Source organism: Narcine bancroftii, chromosome 3 (assembly GCF_036971445.1).
Source record: "Narcine bancroftii isolate sNarBan1 chromosome 3, sNarBan1.hap1, whole genome shotgun sequence".
Lineage (NCBI taxonomy): Eukaryota > Metazoa > Chordata > Chondrichthyes > Torpediniformes > Narcinidae > Narcine > Narcine bancroftii.
In genome coordinates this window covers 72,193,976-72,213,269 of record NC_091471.1, presented here as the reverse complement: position 1 = coordinate 72,213,269, position 19,294 = coordinate 72,193,976, and the positions used below count along the sequence as shown (strand labels likewise).

The 19,294-nt window shown below is 39.2% G+C and overlaps 1 protein-coding gene across 6 annotated transcripts in view; it reads left to right on the top strand.

Annotated features, from left to right (window-relative positions):
* The window catches only part of stoml2 (stomatin (EPB72)-like 2), a 54,088-nt gene extending 42,410 nt beyond the window's left edge, over window positions 1-11,678 (top strand). For all 6 annotated transcript variants that reach the window (XM_069924272.1, XM_069924267.1, XM_069924269.1 and 3 more), the window contains 5 exons: window positions 3,108-3,242; window positions 3,892-4,036; window positions 4,361-4,440; window positions 4,550-4,678; window positions 5,438-11,678. In XM_069924272.1, the coding sequence (XP_069780373.1) occupies window positions 3,108-3,242; window positions 3,892-4,036; window positions 4,361-4,440; window positions 4,550-4,678; window positions 5,438-5,569 (621 nt within the window). In that variant the 3' untranslated portion in view covers window positions 5,570-11,678. The remainder of the gene's footprint in view (window positions 1-3,107; window positions 3,243-3,891; window positions 4,037-4,360; window positions 4,441-4,549; window positions 4,679-5,437) is intronic.
* Window positions 11,679-19,294: the final 7,616 nt, after the last annotated feature.

Genomic DNA, 19,294 nt, shown 5'->3' with positions numbered 1-19,294 from the left:
TCGTGGGAATATGGAATGAGCTGCCAGCTGAGGTGGTGAATGCCTTCTCAATTTTAACATTTAAGGAACATTTGGACAGTTACATGGATGGGAGAGGTATCGAGGGGTATGAATTGGGTGCAGATCAGTGGGACTAAGCAAAAAAAAAAGAGGATTGGCACAGACTAGAATGGCCAAAGGTGCCTGTTTCTGTGCTGCAGTGTTCTATTGTTTGAGGGAAAGGGATGAAGGAATACTGATATTTGGCCATCATAATGCTCATGCTACTTGGGGGGTGCACCTTTTTCTTATTGAGGTTCATGTGGTGGTGATGGGGGTGGGAGAGGGACATTGTTATGATGTCTTTGTTTAACCATGTAAAGCAAATGTGTTACAGTCAGAAGATACCAGTGAAGTTGGTGATTACATTACTGGATTAGCAATCCAGGATCCTGAACTAAAAGTCTGGACATGTGTATCACAGCAGATGAAAAATCAAAATTACTTAAAAATACGAAATTAAAAATGGTGATTGTAAACTACCTTTGAGGTTTCAAATCACAACAATGTGGTATATTCCTATTTCCCCCAGACACTGACTCAATTGTACCAAATGGATATGACAAAATATTCATTGCAGTTATTTGTAGCATTACTGTGACTTCTTCAGTTAAGTTTCAAGTAATTGTGGAGCAAATAGGAAACATTCCCAGTGATTCTTCCTTAATGCCTCCCAGTGTGTTTTTGCATTACCCAGGACATTGTACATCCTTGAATGAAGCATCAGTCTTTTTTTTTTAAATTTTTTATTTTTCACACCATAAATCACAATAGCCATGATATACACTTTTTCTTTTTCACACATTTACAGTGACTTTTTCTCCCCCCCCCCTCCCTCCTCCCAAGCCACCCCCCACACCCCCCCTCTCATCCATTTTAGGTATACAATCTAGGTTGCATTAATTCAGTCAGACAATGTTGTCATTCAACAAAAATACACCAGAAATTCTACAGAGTCCATTCTTTTCTTTCCTTCTCCTTCCATCAACTTAGGTAATGTTTGTCCCCGGTAGGTTTTCGCTATTGTATTTAATGTAAGGCTCCCATACTTGTTTGAATATTTCAATATTATTTCTTAAACTATATGTTATTTTTTCTAATGGAATACATTTATTCATTTCTATATACCATTGTTGTATTTTCAAATTATCTTCCAATTTCCAGGTTGACATAATACATTTTTTTGCTACGGCTAGGGCTATCTTAACAAATCTTTTTTGTGCATCCTCCAAATCAATTCCAAATTCTTTGTTTTTTATGTTATTTAGGAGAAAGATCTCTGGATTCTTTGGTATATTGTTTTCTGTTATTTTATTTAATATCTGATTGAGATCATCCCAAAATTTTTCTACTCTCTCACATGTCCAGATTGCATGAATTGTTGTTCCCATTTCTTTTTTACATCGAAAACATCTATCAGATACTGTTGGGTCCCATTTATTTAACTTTTGCGGTGTAATGTATAGTCTGTGTAACCAATTATATTGTATCATACGTAGCCTCGTATTTATTGTATTTCTCATCGTTGCAGAACATAATTTCTCCCATGTTTCCTTTTTTATCTTTATATTTAAATCTTGTTCCCATTTTTGTTTAGTTTTACCATTTGTTTCCTCATTCTCCTTTTCTTGCAGTTTAATATACATATTTGTTATAAATCTTTTGATTAACATTGTATCTGTAATCACATATTCAAGGTTACTTCCCTCTGGTAAACTCAGATTGCTTCCTAATTTATCCTTCAAGTAGGATCTCAGTTGGTAATATGCCAGCGCTGTATCTCCAGTTATATTGTACTTATCTCTCATTTGTTCAAAGGATAAGAATCTACTTCCTGAAAAACAATTTTCTATTCTTTTAATCCCTTTTTTTTCCCATTCTCTACAGGAAAGGTTGTCTATTGTAAAAGGGAGTAGCTTATTTTGCGTCAATATTAGTTTTGGTAATAGAAATTTCACCATCTTCTTTTTTTAAAATTTTTTATTTTTCACACTCTAAACCATATTGATCAAGATACATGCATTTTCCTTCTTAAATATATACAGTGTCATTTTCTCCCCCCTTCCCTCCTCCCCTCCCTCCATCCCTACCTCCCCTCCCATTTATTTAAAGTTCAGAATATCAGATACATTAAACTCTTCAAACAATGTTGTCACTCAATAAAAATAAACAAGAAATATCACTGAGTCAGTTCTTTTCATTCTCTTCTCCTTCTGTCATTTTAGATGGTAGATGTCCACGGTAGGTTTTCTCTATTATGTTTCATGTATGGCTCCCCCAGTCTTCATCACCACATTGTACAAACAACAAGTTACTCACAACGTAGTTTGCAAAATCTATGCACAACCATATCACATTAACTCATAACATTGCAACTAAATCAAAATAAAAACAATCATGGAGCCCAAATTGCACTGAAACTTGATCCCTTATGAAAATAATTTTTAAAGACTGATACTGACCAATTTTATGAAAAACTAATGAAAATAGAAGTCCATATTCACCCAAACATGAAAACTATCATCTTATAATTATAACATACTTTTTTTAGTTCTTGAAATGGGACAAATGTATTGAAAATGCTGTAGCCATGTGCTACTCGAAAGAAGACACACACACGCAGTGTAGTCAGGTTAAGTTCTAAGTTTCATTAAAGCTCAGGCCCGACTTTTATACTTACACTCTTCCCGCCGAGGCCCCCCTTGGCTGACGTCACCACATGCATAACAAAAGTGGGTTTCCCACGCACGGGTACTTTCCTGCCCTTCTTCCCTGCGCGCTGTTCCCGTCTATTGGCTGTGCAGCAAGGCCAGCGCCATTTTGGGGTCACTGGTTTTTAAGCTGCCCTTGCCGTTCACCTGCTGGTTCGCTTGTTAGGGCCAGTGCCGCTGCCTGGGCTGCTGGCCATTGGTTGCGCTTGCCGCCTGGAGCACTGGCTCGATTGCCGCCATGGCGGGCCACCACACTGCATTCATTTAAATTGACCTTCATCTTTCTGATATAGAAAGTTAATGGTTTATTTCCATGGCTAATGGTGAAGACTGAAAACCTCTCTCATTGTTCGACAGGAAAGAGAAGTGTTGAATATGAACATGGTCACTCAAATAAATCAAGCTGCAGATACATGGGGAATTCGGTGCTTGAGATATGAAATCAAGGATATCCATGTTCCACCCAAAGTGAAGGAAGCAATGCAGATGCAAGTATGTATGAACTTTGAAGTGTTCAAGGAGGAAAAAAAAGTTCATAAAATATTCAAAGTACATGATGGAGGGCATCAAATGGATATGACAATTACAATGCAACTAATTTTAGAATTTTTCATTGTTTTATTTGCTTTATTTCAAATAGAAGTTTAGGGGAAAATTATGCTTCTTTATTATGAAATGTGCCTATTCTTTGCATTCCTTACTCCCATTTTAAAAATCATTTTCTAACTTCTTCCTGTGCCATAGACTATGACTATCATGGAGAAAGAAGCTGTTGTCCTGTCCTTGATCTGTATCTATAATCTAACCACAAAGATGTGCACAAGAACAAGAGTTTTGCTTTTGCCAGTGTTTTTCTTTCTTTTTGCTGAAAGGACTTTTGCAATTGGGTTCAATTTTACCATTTTGTTCACCATTGAGCATAAATGCATACTGCAATCTTGGTATCTTTAGATATCCTTAAAGTTCATCATTATTCCAAACAGTACATTGTAATAAAATGTATATCATCCGTTCAGGTTAAGTAAATCTAGAATAGGTAATTCTGTGCTGTGTTACTTGCTATCTGTATTGTAATACTTAAAGGTTGTCATTTGATCGTCCAAAATGAATGTGGATTCTTAATTTAATTGCTCCATTTTAGGTTGAGGCTGAAAGGAAAAAGCGTGCTACTGTGCTGGAATCTGAAGGGGCCCGAGAAGCTGAAATCAATGTTGCTGAAGGGAAGAAACAGTCTCGAATTCTGGCTTCTGAGGCAACAAAAGCAGAAAAGATCAACCAAGCTGCAGGTTAGCACCATTTTTAATTTTTTTTGCCAGGTCTCCCACGTGGACTACAGAAATTTTCTTTCATGATAATTATCAGATTTTGGTTCAATTGCTCAGTGCTTCAGAACAGCTTTGAAGGAGAATTTAATTATATCTGTCCATTTTTTGCATTTTGTACAATTGTCATTGTTTGACTGGATCTGGCATTACATGTATCCCAATCAATGAAGAAACAACCAGAGATATAAAATTATGTTGATACTGAAAATGGAGCTGCTCATGCCATGCGTTCGAATTGTGTCTTCTGTAACACTTTATATATTCCACTCTTTAAATTGCTCATAGGTGAAGCCAATGCAGTCATTGTAAAAGCAAAGGCAAAAGCAGAATCTATTCAAATGCTTTCAGAAGTCCTTAGTCAACAAGTAAGAAAAAGTAAATCAATAATATTAAATTACATTCACTTCTGATTTTGTAGTGCACGAAGTGAAAAATAATAATTTGCATTCCAATTTTTCCCTTTGTGACTAACAGTACGGAAATCAAGCTGCTTCATTGACTGTTGCAGAACAGTATGTTTCTGCCTTTAATAACCTGGCCAAGCAGACCAACACCATTCTACTTCCCTCAAATGCAGGTGATGTCACTAGCATGGTAACACAGGTAAGATGCCTGTTATGACTTGAGCTACAAGGTGATCTAAATTTTAGAAGGCCTTTTTTTTTTAAAAAGGAAAATTAATTTTCAGGATGAGAGTGTTCCCACCAAGGCCAGCATTTTTTGCCCATGAGAAAGTCATGGTGTACATTTTCTAATTTCAGTGGGATTCTTGCAGCTGTTCTCGATTTTAATGTGACGCTTTTCAATGGGAATAGACTGCATGTATGTAAAAATAAATAATTTTTATCATGGTCCCAAAAAGTAATTCGGGCAGATGAACATCTCTTTGGACTGATTGGTAATTGTTGAGTCCATCTAAGTAATATAAATGGAGACACAAGAGGCTGCAGATGCTGGAACCTGGAGCAAAACCCAAACTGCCTGAAAAACTCAGCAGGTTAAGTGTGGTGATGGAGGAGAGAGATTGTCACTCTTTCATGGTGAAACTGCATCCATCGTTGACTGTCTCTTTCCTTCCACAGATCCTGCCTGACCCACTGAGTTCTTTCAATGTTTCTTTGTGCTAGGTTTATTTTGGTTGGCACAACATCATGGCCAAAAGGGCTGTACTGTGCTGTAATCTTCTATACTCTACTATTACAGTTGTGAGAATGGCACAGAGATTTTCATGCCAATGTACTTGTGCTTTCTGGTTGATGTGTATTTTATATGTTTAAATTGCATTCTGTATGTTCTGTCATTGCTTTGACTGGATTGGTTTTTGTGATGAATATTAATCTATCTTTATTTTGTACATCAAAGGCCATGGGAATTTACAGTGCACTCAACAAAACAGAAGCAGTGAAAGAGAAACTGACAAGGGATGCTGTGTATGGTGACAAGCCACCACTTGTCAGTGAAAATCAAGCATTCCGTTCTGATTCAAAACCATGAGAACTTTCTACTGAATGATAAATAAAAGTTGAAGTCACAGAATTTCCCAGATTCTGAGTGTTCTGAGATGAAGACATGTCTAATTCATGCCACAACAATTTTATACAAGAATTAACATTGCTAGCTGTGGCTTGTATTCCTTCTCTTAGACTGCATCATGAATATATATATTTTTTAAAGTAGATAAATTGATTGGGATCAGTTTGTAAAATTTCCTGAGAAAGAAATTAAATATTTAATTATTTCTCCATCCTTTATAAAGTGAATGTTTTAGGTCCTCAATATTTTGACATGTATCGATTCGACTTGTTCACAACTGGGGATAAACATTTTATTCTATTTGGGATGATTGCAATGTGAGATTTTGACCTTTGTGGGTTCATATGTAATTCAAGCAGTCTCTCATAAAGGACCACTTATTTGTGCTGTAAATTTGAACTAATTTAATAGTCCATCCACTAAATATTACAACTGCTCATTCCCACTCATGGAAAGATTATAATATCATGGGATTATTCTTGGACCAATATCCTATAGCTTTGGCTATGAATCTGGAGGTTCAAGTTTGAATTCTTTCACAGCGGTTTTGCTTGAAGCAATTAAGGTAAAAGGGGTAAAGCATTTTCAATAATGATATCTGCAGAACTGTGAGTTTTTTTGTTTGCAAAACCCATAAGGAATCAAGGGAAATTGGTTTGTGTGAGAAACTGCAACTGAGGCAAAATGTCAGCCTTGATCTTGTTGAATAGCAGGATAGGTATCTTTTTGCAGTTTGTTTTACTTGAGGTCTTGTGGCCATCCTTAAAACTAAAGCAAGTCCGAGGCAGGATTGTGTGGCATTAAACACCTCAGTGTCCTCTGAAATAGCTGAGTACTTGCTCACTTCAGGGATAGTGAGGGATTCATGCTTAGCTTCGCCAGTGACTCTGACATCTTGTGAAAGTACGAAGAAAGAAAGCTTGAACGTTGGTGGAATCTGCCTGTGTATCATGATCTGGTGAAAACATGTTTTGTTGTTAATTTAATTTAGACATACAGCATGGTAGAAACATAGAACACTACAGCCCAGAACCAGGCCCCTTCGGCCCTTCTAGTGTACGCCAAACCATTTTACTTTTGCCCAGTCCAATTGACCTGCACCCAGTCCATAGCCCTCCATACCTCTCTCATCCTTATACCTGTCTGTATTCTTCTTAAATTTTAAATTTGAGCCTACATTCACTACCTCAGCTGACAGCTCGTTCCACACTCCCACCACTCTCTTAACCCATGTCCTCTGGTTTGTATCTCACCTATCCTCAGTGGAAAAAGCTTATTTACATTTACTCTATCTATCCCCCTTGTAATTTTAAATACCTCTATTAAATCTCCTTTCAATCTTCTATGCTCAAGGGAATAAAATCCTAATCTATTTAGCCTTTCACTGTAACTCAGTTCCTGAAGTCCGGGTAACATCTAAGTAAATCTTTTCTGCACTCTTTCTATCATATTGATAGCTTTCCTGCAGTTAGGTGACCGAAATTGCACACATTACTCCAAATTTGGCCTCACCTATGTCTTATACAACTTTACCATATCATCCCAGCTCCTATACTCAGTACCTGTACTTTGATTTATGAAAGCCAATATGCCAAAAGCTCTCTTTACCACCCTATTCACCTGCGATGCAACTTTCAGGAAATTATGATTCTGTATTCCCAGGTCCCTCTATTCTACCACACTCCTTTGTGCCCTACCATTCTCTGTGTATGTCCTTTCTTAGTTTGTCCTTCCAAAATGGAGGACACAATTGTCTGCATTAAATTCCATCTGCCATTTTCAGCCCATTTTTCCAACTGGTCCAGATCCTGCTGCAAGCTTTGAAAACCTTCTTTGCTTTCCATAACCCCTCCAATCTTAGTGTCATCTGTAAACTTGCTGATCAAATTTACCACATTATCATCCAGATCATTAATATAGATGATAAACAAAAATGGTCCCAGAACCGATCCCTGAGGCACTCCACTACTCACAGGCCTCCAGTCTAAGAAGCAATCATCCACCACTACTCTCTGGCTTCTCCTGTCCAGCCATTGTCAAATCCAGTTCACAATGAAAAACCTAACCTCTTAACCTTCCTGATTAACCTCCCATGTAGGACCTTGTCAAAGATCTTACTAAAGTCCATGTAGACAGCATCCACAAACTTTTCTTCATCATCTTTCCTGGTATCCTCCTTGAAAAACTCGACAAGGTTAGTTAAACATGACCTATCATGCACAAAGCCATATTGACTATCCCTAATCAATCAATGGCTATCCAAATAATTGTATATCTGATCTCTTAGACACCTTCCAATTATTTACTGACATCAGCTCACCAGTCTAAAGTTTCCAGGGTTACTTTTGAAGCCTTTTTTAAACAATGGAACAATGCGAGTTACCCTCCAATCCTTCGCCACTACACCCGTGGCTAAGGACATCTTAAATATTTCTGCTAGAGCCTCTGTAACTTCTACACTCGCTTCCCTCAAGGTCCGAGGGAATATCTTATCAGGCCCTGGGAATATATCTACCCTTATTTGCTTTAAGACAGCAAGTACTTGCTCCTCTTTAAACTTTATTGGTTCCATGACCTCACTGCTTGTTTTCCTGACTTCCCACAACTCTGTGCCTGTTTTCTGAGTGAATATTGATGGAAATAAAAACATTTAAGATCTCTCCATCTCTTTTGTCTCCAGACAAAGCTGTCCATTCTGATCTTCAAGGGGACCAATCCACTCCTCTTAATATACCTGTAGAAACCCCTAGGATTTTCCTTCACATTGTCTACCAAAGCAACCTCGTGTCTTTTTTGCATTCCTGATTTCTTTCTTGAGGTTTTTCTTGCATTTTTATACTCCTCAAGTACTTTATTTGCTCCGTATTGCCTATACCTGCTATTCACCTCTTTCTTCTTCTGAACCAGATTCCCAATATCCCTCAAAAACCAAGGTTTCCAATGTCTGCTAACCTTGCCTTTGGTTCTGTATGGAGCAAACAAACTCTGTACTCTCAAAATTTCACCTTATGAAGGTCCTCCATTTAATTTGTACATCTTTTTCCAGGAAAAAAAAACTCATCCACGCATTCTAGATCCTTTCTTATTTCTTCAAAATTAGCTTTTCTCCAATTTTGAATCTCAACCCGAGGCCTAGACCTATCCTCCTCCATAATCAACTTGAAACTAATGGCATTATGATCACTCAACTCAAAATGTTCCCCATCACATACTTCCGTCACCTGTCCTGACTTGTTCCAAAATAGAGATCCAGTATTGCACCCTCTCTAGTTGTTATCTCTATAAATTGATTTAGAAAACTTTACTGAACATATTTGACAAACTCCAAGCCATCCAGCTCTTTTACAGCATGGGAATCCCAGTCAATATGTGGAAAATTAAAATCCCCTACTATCACAACCTTGTGTTTCCCACAGCTGTCTGCTATCTCTATTCAGATTTGCTCCTCCGAATATCATTGACCATTGGGCGATTTATAATACAACCTTATGAGTGCGGTCATACCTTTCGGGTTCCTCAGCTCCACCAATATAGCCTCAGTGGACAAGCCCTCTGGTCTGTCCTGCCTGAGCACAGCTGTGATATTTTCCCCTGACGAGCAATGTTGCTCCTCACCCTTTCATTCTGCACCCCCCTCATTCTATCATGTCTAAAGTAACAGAGCCCTGAACATTGAGCTGCCAGTACTCCCTATAACCAAAATTTCGCTAATGGCCGCAATGTCATAATTTCATGTGCCAATGAAATAGATGCACTTTAGAAAATTTCCACCACATACAACCTGTTGATGTCTCATTGTGCATTTAATTTTCACATCATCTTTTCCCTTCCCCACTCCTCTATCTCTCTGGTTCCCATCCCCCTGTAAACCTAATTTAAAGCCACTGAAGCTGCACTAGCAAACCTTGCCACAAGGATATTAGTCCCTTTCCTGTTCAGATGCAAACCGTCCTGTCTGAACATGTCCCACTTTCCCTGGAAGAGAGTCCAATGTTCCAGAAACCTGAAGCCTTCCCTCCTGCACTATGTCTTTAGCCACATGTTAAGCTGCATTATCCTCCTACTTCTAACCTTACTAGTATGTGGCACGGGTAGCAATCCTGAGATCACAATCCTGGAGGTTCTGTCCTTCAACCTAGTGCCTTACTCCCTGTAGCCTCCTTGCAGGACCTCCTCATCTTTCCTACTCATCTTCTTGGTTCTCTATATGGACCATGACACCTGGCTGGTCACCCTCCCTCCTGATAATGCCGTGAGCTCGATCTGAGATATCTTGCACCCTAGGACCAGGGAGGCAGCATTTCATCCGGGATACTCATTCTTTTTCACAGAACCTCTCACCTGTCCCCCTGACTATGGAATTCTCTATCACTAAAGTTCATTTCTTCTCCTCCCTTCCCTTCTTAGCTACAGGACCAGACTCCGTGCCAGAGACCTGATTGGTGTTCCTGGTAGGTCATCTCCCCTAATTGTATCCAAAATAGTATACCTGTTATTGAGGGGAATGGCCACAGGGGTGCCCTGTACTTCTTGGCTGTTCCCTTTTCCTCTCCTGACTGTCACCCATCTACCCTCCTCCTGCCTTCCAGGTGTGATAGTGTCCCTGTATCTCCTGTCTATCTCCCCTTCTGCCTCCTGAATGATCTGGAGTTCATCCAACTCCAGTTACAATTCCTTAACTCAGCTTGTCAAGAGCTGCAGCTGGAAGGATTTCTTGCAGATGAAGTCACCTGGGATACTGCTGGCTTCCCTGACGACCCACATTCTGCAAGAGGAGCCTTCCCCTACCTTGACTGCCAGTCCCACTGTTTATGACTAGAGGAACAAAATGTGTGATATCTAAAACCTGACCTACTTGCTTTTTGTTCTTCAAAAAGGATGATCCTTTCTCACCTCAACTCCTACTATCCTTTCCTGTTCTCGCAGAAGCCTGTTGAACCAATGCCTTACCATCCTGACTCAGTTCACTACCTTGATCGTGCCTCGAGCCTGTGCTTTTTATTTTTTAAATTTAAAATTTTAATTTTAAATTGGTTATTTCTCCTTTCCCAACATATAGCCATCTGTTGGCGCTTGTGGTTAGAAAATAAGCAGTACAACAAGGATGTATTATTGCCAGAGAGAGAAATTTTCTCCTTATATATCTTTGCTGAAAAGCGAGTTTTCTCTTTTTTTACTGTCATGTATTGATCATTTGGATATATTTTTGTTTATCTGGTCATAAAATTTGGGCAGAAATATTTCAACGTATCTGTATAAAACACAGATTAACACACTTGCAACGGAATTCTTGAAGACATGATACCAAGTTTAACGTGGCAACTTCACCGGATCTATTGCATCTTTTGGAGTGAATCATTCAGTTTGTATGCACTGTTGAAGTGTCTAACGTTGACCCATTTGGATTTGTTAGCATTTGCACAACCTTCCATCCTGTTCTATACAACTTAGAAAGTTAATAGATTAAAAACTCCCTTGCCCGTAATCAAAGAAATGTTTGATCACCTCTTTAAACTTTTTATTAACCTTAGAATCTTGGTAGAATTTATATTTAAATGTTAAGAATGCAAATACTTTGTAGATTGTGGAAATTCAGCAGTTTACCCAGTCTCCAACTTGGTATTAACTGTTGGCATATTATAACTACTGTGGAGATTAATGCTTACAGTATACATTGAGATTAACTTCAGTTCTTGGGAGTTGGGTATGATGCAGAATGAGTAATTTGGCATCAATTCTCAATTGGTACAACTTTTTGAGTTTAACCATTTTAATGAATTCTTCTGTGATACTGTAGGAAAACAGTTTTGCCTGAGCCACCTAAGTGATGAGCTGAATTGTCTCATGTTTGTAGTTTGTGTCTGGATGTCAATCAACTAATCAATAATGATTGGGAAAACAGAGGAAGCTTTAGTTGGAGAAATGAAATTCTTATCATTTCATGGAACTTGTTCCTGTTTCAGTCCATCCTCTTAATTTCAAACTCCCACTGTAATGACAGTTTCTCCATTGCCATCCATGTCTGTTGCAAATTACTTAGCTTTGTGATTAAAGTGAAAGATTGAAACTATCCTCTGACAGGTGTTGTCATCTTTCACCTTCTGCCAATTGTTTTTCAGTGCTTGTCGCACTGCCATTCCAAGGATATTGCTTTCTTGGAGTAGTTTGGGTCTGTTTCTGAAGGAGCCTGTTACTTGACAGTAGAAGAGTTGGAAGATTTAAATCTGTTTACATTTGGAAATTTAAAGAATGCTTTTGTAACAGTAAACATGAAATTACCAGGAAAAGCACAAAAAGCTAAATGACTACTGCTGATTTTCTGTGATTCAGAGGTTGGACATGGATCACATCAATTCTAGCCTACCAGTCAACCTTGACCCAATTTACCCAACTGGTCTACGGCAGCTGTCACTTTCCTGGCCTTGCCCTCAAAGGATACCTATGTCAAACTATTGTTAGACTACAGCTCTGCCTTCAATATCTTAGGCAACCTTAGGACCATAAGATATAGGAGCAGAAGAAGGCCATTTGACCCTGCTGAGTCTACTCATTTGAGCTGATCCATTCTCCCACAACCCCACTCCCCTGCCTTCTCCCAATAACCTTTGATACTCTATTCAGATAGCTATCAATTTGCCTTGAATATGCCCAATGATTTGCTCTTAACAGCTGCCCATGGTAGCAAGTTTAAGACGTTCATCACTCTGCTTAAATCTATTCCTTGACATCTCTGTTTTAAATGGACGCCCTTCAATCATGAAGTTGTGCCCTCTTGTCCTAGATTCCCCTACCATGGGAAACAACTTTGCCACATCTACTCTGACAAGGCCTTTCACAAGGTCACCTTTCATTCTTCTGAACTCGAAGAAGTACAAATCAAGAGCTGTCAAGTGTTCCGTATATATAGATCCCTTTGAAGAATCATTCTTTTGAATCTTATCTGAACCCTTTCCAATGCCAGCAGATCTTTTCTGAAATAAGGAGACCAAAAGCTATACCTGTACTCCAAGTGAGGCCTCATAAAGCTTCAACATCACATCCCTGCTCTTGTCTCCTATTCTTCTCAATATGAATAACATTGCATTTGCTTTCATCGCTAATTCAACCTAACCTTCAGAGTATCCTGCACAAGGGCCCCCAAGTCCCTTTGCACCTCTGAATTTTGAATTTTCTCCCCATCCAAATCATCATTTGCCTTTGTATTTCTTCTACCAAAGTGCATGACCAGACACTTTCCAACGTTATATTTCATTTGCCACTTCTTTGCCTATTCTTCTCATCCAAGTCTCTCTCCATTTCCTTCTCACTACCTGCCCCTCCACCTATCTTTGCATCATCTGCAAACTTCACCACAAAGCCATTTATTCCAAATCATTACCATACAAGGCAAAAAGAAGTGGCCCCAACACTGACCCCTGTGGAACACCACTGGTAACCAGTAGTCGACCACAATAGGATCCTTTTATTCCTTCTTTCCTGCCAATCAGCCAATGCTCTACTTCTGCTAGTATTTTTCCTATCACCAAAGACTTGCAGCTTTCTACAGGAGTACCATGGAGAGCATTCTGACTGGTCGCATCACTGTCTGGCATGATGGTGCCAATGCACAGTAGAAAACTACAGAGAGCTGTGAACCCGGCCAACACCAGCAGGGGCATCAGTCTTCACTTCATCGAAGACATCTACAAGAGGTAATGTCTTAAAGCAAACTCTGTCTTTAAGGGTCCTCACCACTGAGGCCATGCCCTCTTCACACTACTTTCATCAGGAAGGAGGTACAGGAGCCTGAACATAAATACCCAGCGATACAAAAATAGTTTCTTCCCCTCTGCCATCAGAACCACTGACACTACCTCACTTTCTCTTCTTTTGCAATGATTTATTTCTTTAAATGTAATTTATAGTAATATTTGTACTGTAATACTGCTGCAAAACAACAAACTTTGTGACACGTTCATGACAAATTCTGATTCTGTCATTTCAAGAGCTCTCATTTTGTTAAGCAGCCTCATGTGAGGCACCTTGTCAATGGCCTTTTGAAAATCTCAATATACAACATCCACTGTATCTCCTTTGTCTAGCCTTGTGATTTCCTCAAAAAAATTACAGTAGGTTTGTCAGGCAAGATTTTCCCTTAAGGAAACCATACTGACTTTGGACCATCTTGTCATCTATCTCCAGGTCCTCTGCAACCTCATCTTTGAAAATTAACTCTGAAATCTCCACTGATGTTAGCTAAGAAATCATACATTTCCCTTCTGTTGCCTCCTTCCCTTTTTAAATAGTGGAGTGACCTTCCATGATACCCTTGAAAGGCAGGTATACTGATACACAGTACTTCTCTGCCATTCCTCATTTCCCATTACAATGTTTCCAGCATCATTTTCTATTGATCTTATATCTACTTTCACCTATTTTTTAAAAACTCTTAATATACTTTTAAAAAGCTTTTAATATCCCTTTTGATATTTTTAGCTTCTTTTCAAAGTTCATCTTTTCCTCATGATGAACTTGCTTGCCTTCTGTAAGCTTTTTAAGGCTTCCCAGTCCTCCATCTTCCCTCTATTTTTTGCTTCCTTTTATGCCCTTTTGCTTTTACTTTGTCTTTGACTTATTCCATTGTATAATTCAATCCTGGATTTCCTCACATCCAGACCACAATCAGTGAGGATTGGTAAGAACATCTTCACAATCTCCCATTAGTACTGCAGCATCTCAGTGCTGTGTTCTTAGCCCCCTGCTTGAACTCACTAAGCGCTTATGACTGTGTGGCTAGGTACGACAACACTACAAATTCACTGACGTTACCTCGGTAGAGACTTGTATAAAAAAGGGCGATGTGTCAAAATACAAGAGAGATTCAAAACTTGGCTGAATGGTGCACCTACAACAACTTTGCACTCAATGTTACCAAGACCAAGGAGCTGATTGTTGATTTCAGGAAGGAAGACTAATGTTTATTGGGAGATCAGAGGTGGAGAGGGTGAGGAAAATTAAGGTCTTGGGAGACTCTATCTTGAGGGATCTTTCCTGGACCAAACACACTATTGGCATCATTAAAAAAGTACATCAGCACCTCTACTTCCTCAGGTGTTTGTGGGGGTTTTGTATGACATCAGAAACCCTGGCAAATTTCTACAGATGTATGGTGGCCATCTACATCACAAATTGGTATGGGTACACCAATACCCCTGAGTGGAAAGCCCTGCAAAAGAAAGTGGACACAGCCCAGGACATCACAGGCAAAACTTCCCCACCATCAAGAGCTACAAGAACATTTACAGGGAACGCTGCCGTTGGAGAGCAGCAGCAATCATCCAAGATCCACACCTCCCAGCACATGCTCTGTTCTTGTTGCTGCCATCAGGAAAATTGTATAGGTGCTACAAGACCACCAGGTTCAGGAACAGCTGCAATCCCTCCTCCATCAGACTCCTCAACAGCAAACTCAATCAGGGACTGATTTAAGAAGTCTTACCTTTTGTACTTTGTTGATTTTTTCTCTCTCTATCATATACTTAATTTATATTTCTTTATTTGTTTAATATATATGTATCTTCTTAAGTACAGTTGTTTTGCACTACTAATAAGTGGTAATTCAGCCATACCCGCAGGAAAAAGAATCTCAGGGTTGTATGTGATGTCATGTATGTACTTTGAAAATAAATTTGAACTTGTCAGCCACTGTTGTCGATTTTTCCATTCAAATATTTCTTCTTGAAATATACCTGTCCTGCACCTTCCTTATTTCTCATTTTTCCAATCAACTTTCATACCTTCATTGTCCTCTTTATTCCATTGGTATACTGCCACCACTGATTTTAGTTTTCTCCTCTCAAACTGCAGCGCAAATTATGATCACTACCCTCCTAAGGGTTTTCTTATTTTCAGCTCCCTTATCAGCTCTGGTTCATTGAACAATACCCAATCTAGAATTGCTGTTTCCTTGGTCAGCTTAGCCACATGCTGTTCTAAGAAGCCATCCTGAGGGCATTCTATAAATTCCTTTTCTTGTTATCAATCACCAACCTGGTTTTCCAAGCAACCTACATATTGAAATCACCCATGACTATTGCAGCATTTCCCTCCTTGCATGCCTTCTCTATCTCCTCCTTTAGTTTCCATGCCACATCCTGGCTATTATTTGGAGGCCTGAATACAACCCTAATACCCTATGGGTATTAATTCTACCCATAAGGATCCTGTATGTTCTGATGCAAAGCCTCCTCTCTCCAAAGACGATTCTATTTTTAACCAGCAGAACCATCCCACCCCCTCTGCCTACCTCCTATCCTGATGCACTGTATCCATGGATATTTAGTTCACAGCTGTGGCCTTCTTTCACTGATGGCCACATTATCATATCTGCCAACTTTGAGATGTGGAACTGGATCATCAACCTAATGTCTTATTCTGTGGGCATTAAATACAAGACTTTCGGTACTATGTTCATCACCCTTTTCAATTTTGTTTCCCAAGTACCCTAAGCTAAATCTTTAATCTTAACACATGCAGTTTTGACAATTTGACTGTCCCTCCTTCCTCACAATCATGCTACATAGTATTTTGTATTTCTTCTGCCCAATTCATTGCCCTATCCCCCTGCCAAAAATAGTTTAAATCCTTCCTTAAATCTTGTACCTATCATCACCACAACCCCAACTTCTCCTGCGATTGAATCCTTGACTTCCTGTCAAACAGGCTGAAATCAATGAAGATATGAACTAATACCAGTACCCTGCAAGGATATGTACTAAACTCTCAAAGCTACTTCCTCTATATCTGCGTACCAATTATCACTCCTAATTACATCTTTAAGTTTGTTGACAATACCACAGTTAAAGATCAGATATCAAATAATGATGAGGCACCTTATTAATTATCATTAATATTAATGATAATACACGAAGGGGAGAGAGAGTCTAGTGGCAGGATAACAACCTCACAATGTCACCAAGACAATGGTGCTGCTTATAGACTTAGAGAGAGAGAGTAGTGCCCACTCCCCTGTCCACATCAATAGCATTGAAATAGGGACAGTAAATAGCTTCAGGTTCTTTGGAGGAAACATATCCAATGACCACCTGGAACAATCATGCAATTGTCAAAAAAGCACACTAATGCCTCTTGTTCATTAGAAGATGAAGAAAGTTTAGCGTGTAAGTGTACACTTGTGCAAGTGTACCATTGAAAGCATCACAGCATGGTACATGAGCTGCTCCACCCAAGACGGGAAGAGGCAACAGAAGGTGTTGAATGCAGCTCAGAACATCACACAAATGTCCCTCTGTTTCGAGCCCAGGAAACCCCAAAACCCAGTAGCAATAGATATTCACCAAGGCTAATGGTTACTTAAACAAAAGTTGCTTTTAATTATCTCTAAACATGAAAACAGGATCACTATTGACTTAACTAACCTAATGTAAACCCCTTCTAATTCTAAGCGCACGTGTATGTAATGTGAGTGTAAGTTCAGAAAAGTTCTTTGATTCACAGTCCAATCTCATTTCTCTTTTCCTCCAAGTTCACTGGTGGTAGGCAATTCTTATACTGTGCACAGAATTTAACAAGTTCACCAGGCTTTGGTGCATGAAAGGTAAATGGTTACCAATCAGAAAGGTTCTTGTCGGTTTTCAGAGAGAGATTTGTTGTACGCTGGACACCCACAACTGATTCCTTTTTAATCAGCCACTTCAGTGTCTTTGAAACTTGCCCTCAGGGTTCTCCAGATGATTACCTCTTTCTTTCAGGTCACCACAGAGTTCCTTTTTGTTTCTCTTATTTAAAGTGAAACATTAGGCAGCCAGTCCTCTCCTCTTGCATGAACCACAAGGGCTTTGACCAGGCTGAACTAAGCACTCACAACCCATCTTCCAAATAGGGTTTTCCACAAGCTTGCCAATTTCTCCTGTTCCAGCACCAGTTGCTGCTGCTGAACTGCAACACTGCAAAACTGATTTCTCTCTCTCACACACGGAGAAAACCTGTTTTACTCTCTCTGCTTGTAAAACCACATGACTCTCCGAGAACAGCAAGTTCCACACCAGACAGAATGTGGCTCTGACAAGTTCGTTCATCTGTTTCCTTTTTGTAAACATCATTCCATTAGTGAAGTCTCTTGGGCACTCTCCAAAGGTTTTGCAAAGGCTCTGGAGCCAACATGGCTAGCATGAACAGAGCTCCAGTATTTTAAACAAGATCTATTTTAAAGTGTTTGTATGCGACCTACTCTTAAAAAAAAAACTGCCCCAATTATCTCCCAAAAACATATCTATAATCTGTCATACCTCCCCTTCAACACCTCCATCTGCAATTCCTGCTGCCTTGAAAAGCTAGCCAACATACATCTTGACTAGAATTTATTGTCATCCTATACTAATTGCAATTTCTGTGGAAATCTTGAACCTTTCATTATCTTTCCTCAAGATTTATATCAGATTAATATCATATTTCCTCATGGTAATGTACTATGACTTCAACAATCAGTGTCAATCATGTTTACCATGACACTTTTAACCTGTAGTAATCAGGTGATGGTTTCAAAAATTGCAAATGACCCAAAAGCTTGGGAACAAACAATGAGGAAGATGCTGATGGAAGTTTTTAAAAATTGCTTGGTGTATGGGGATGGGTTGATGTAACAGATTAAATATAAATGAAAAGTTCTATAAAGATTGAGGTGTATTGGAATGCCTATATACCTGGGAGTAAATAGGTGTAGAGGGAAGGGAGAAAGCAGAAAAGATTAACCAGACATTGCAAAGATGAAGGAAGGCTGAGGAGGCTGGGAATAAAAGTGGTTGTCAGAAATATGAGGGAAGTGTTCAAAATAATATTGGGCTCAAGCAGAAGACACAGAAAAATGTTCCCACTCATGGAAGAGTTGAAATTAGATTTAAACTTAATCAAATGTACCAATGGCGACAGGAGAAGAAATCTGTGCAGTGAATGGTTAGTATATGGGCTGCATACTCAGGTGATGTTGGCAGTTTTGGTCATTGGTCTTCATATGAAGTAGCAGAGCAATGGGGAGAGTGTTAAGAGGCAGGAGAAGGGACCAATGTCATTGCTAGAAGATCAAATGATCTCTGTGTGGGTGTTTTATTTCAAATGCTTATCTTTATAAATATATACATTATTACATATTTCACTTTCCTATACAAGCTCAATCCAATTTACATTTAAATGATCATGACATAAGTTTTCCTTTACACCTGTCCTTGAATGAAGGCTTTTTTTTCAACATGCATTGGAGGACATGTCCCTGGATATATGAAAGGTGAAAGAAGAGCTTCATTCTCAGGAGTAAGTATCACCAACAATCTGAAATATCACCAGCCACCTGTTCAATTAAATGGATGCTTCGGCAAGGCAGTGCACCAACCACTCTTTCCTCAGAAGCTTCAGAACTTGAGGAAATTTGCTATGGCCCTAATGCAGCTTGGAGAGTATCCTGTCCAGGTGCATCACAGCTTGATACGGGAACTAGACTGCCCAAGATCACAAGAAACTGCAGAGCTCAACTTAGGCCATCACATAAACCTTTGTGTATCCAACCTCTTGGAACACCTTCCGATAATTTACCTTCTATTGACATCAGGCTCAACATTGATAATTTCTTGGGTTTCTTTTGGAGCCTTTTTGTAACAATGGAAAAACTTGATCTACCCTGCAATCCTCCACACC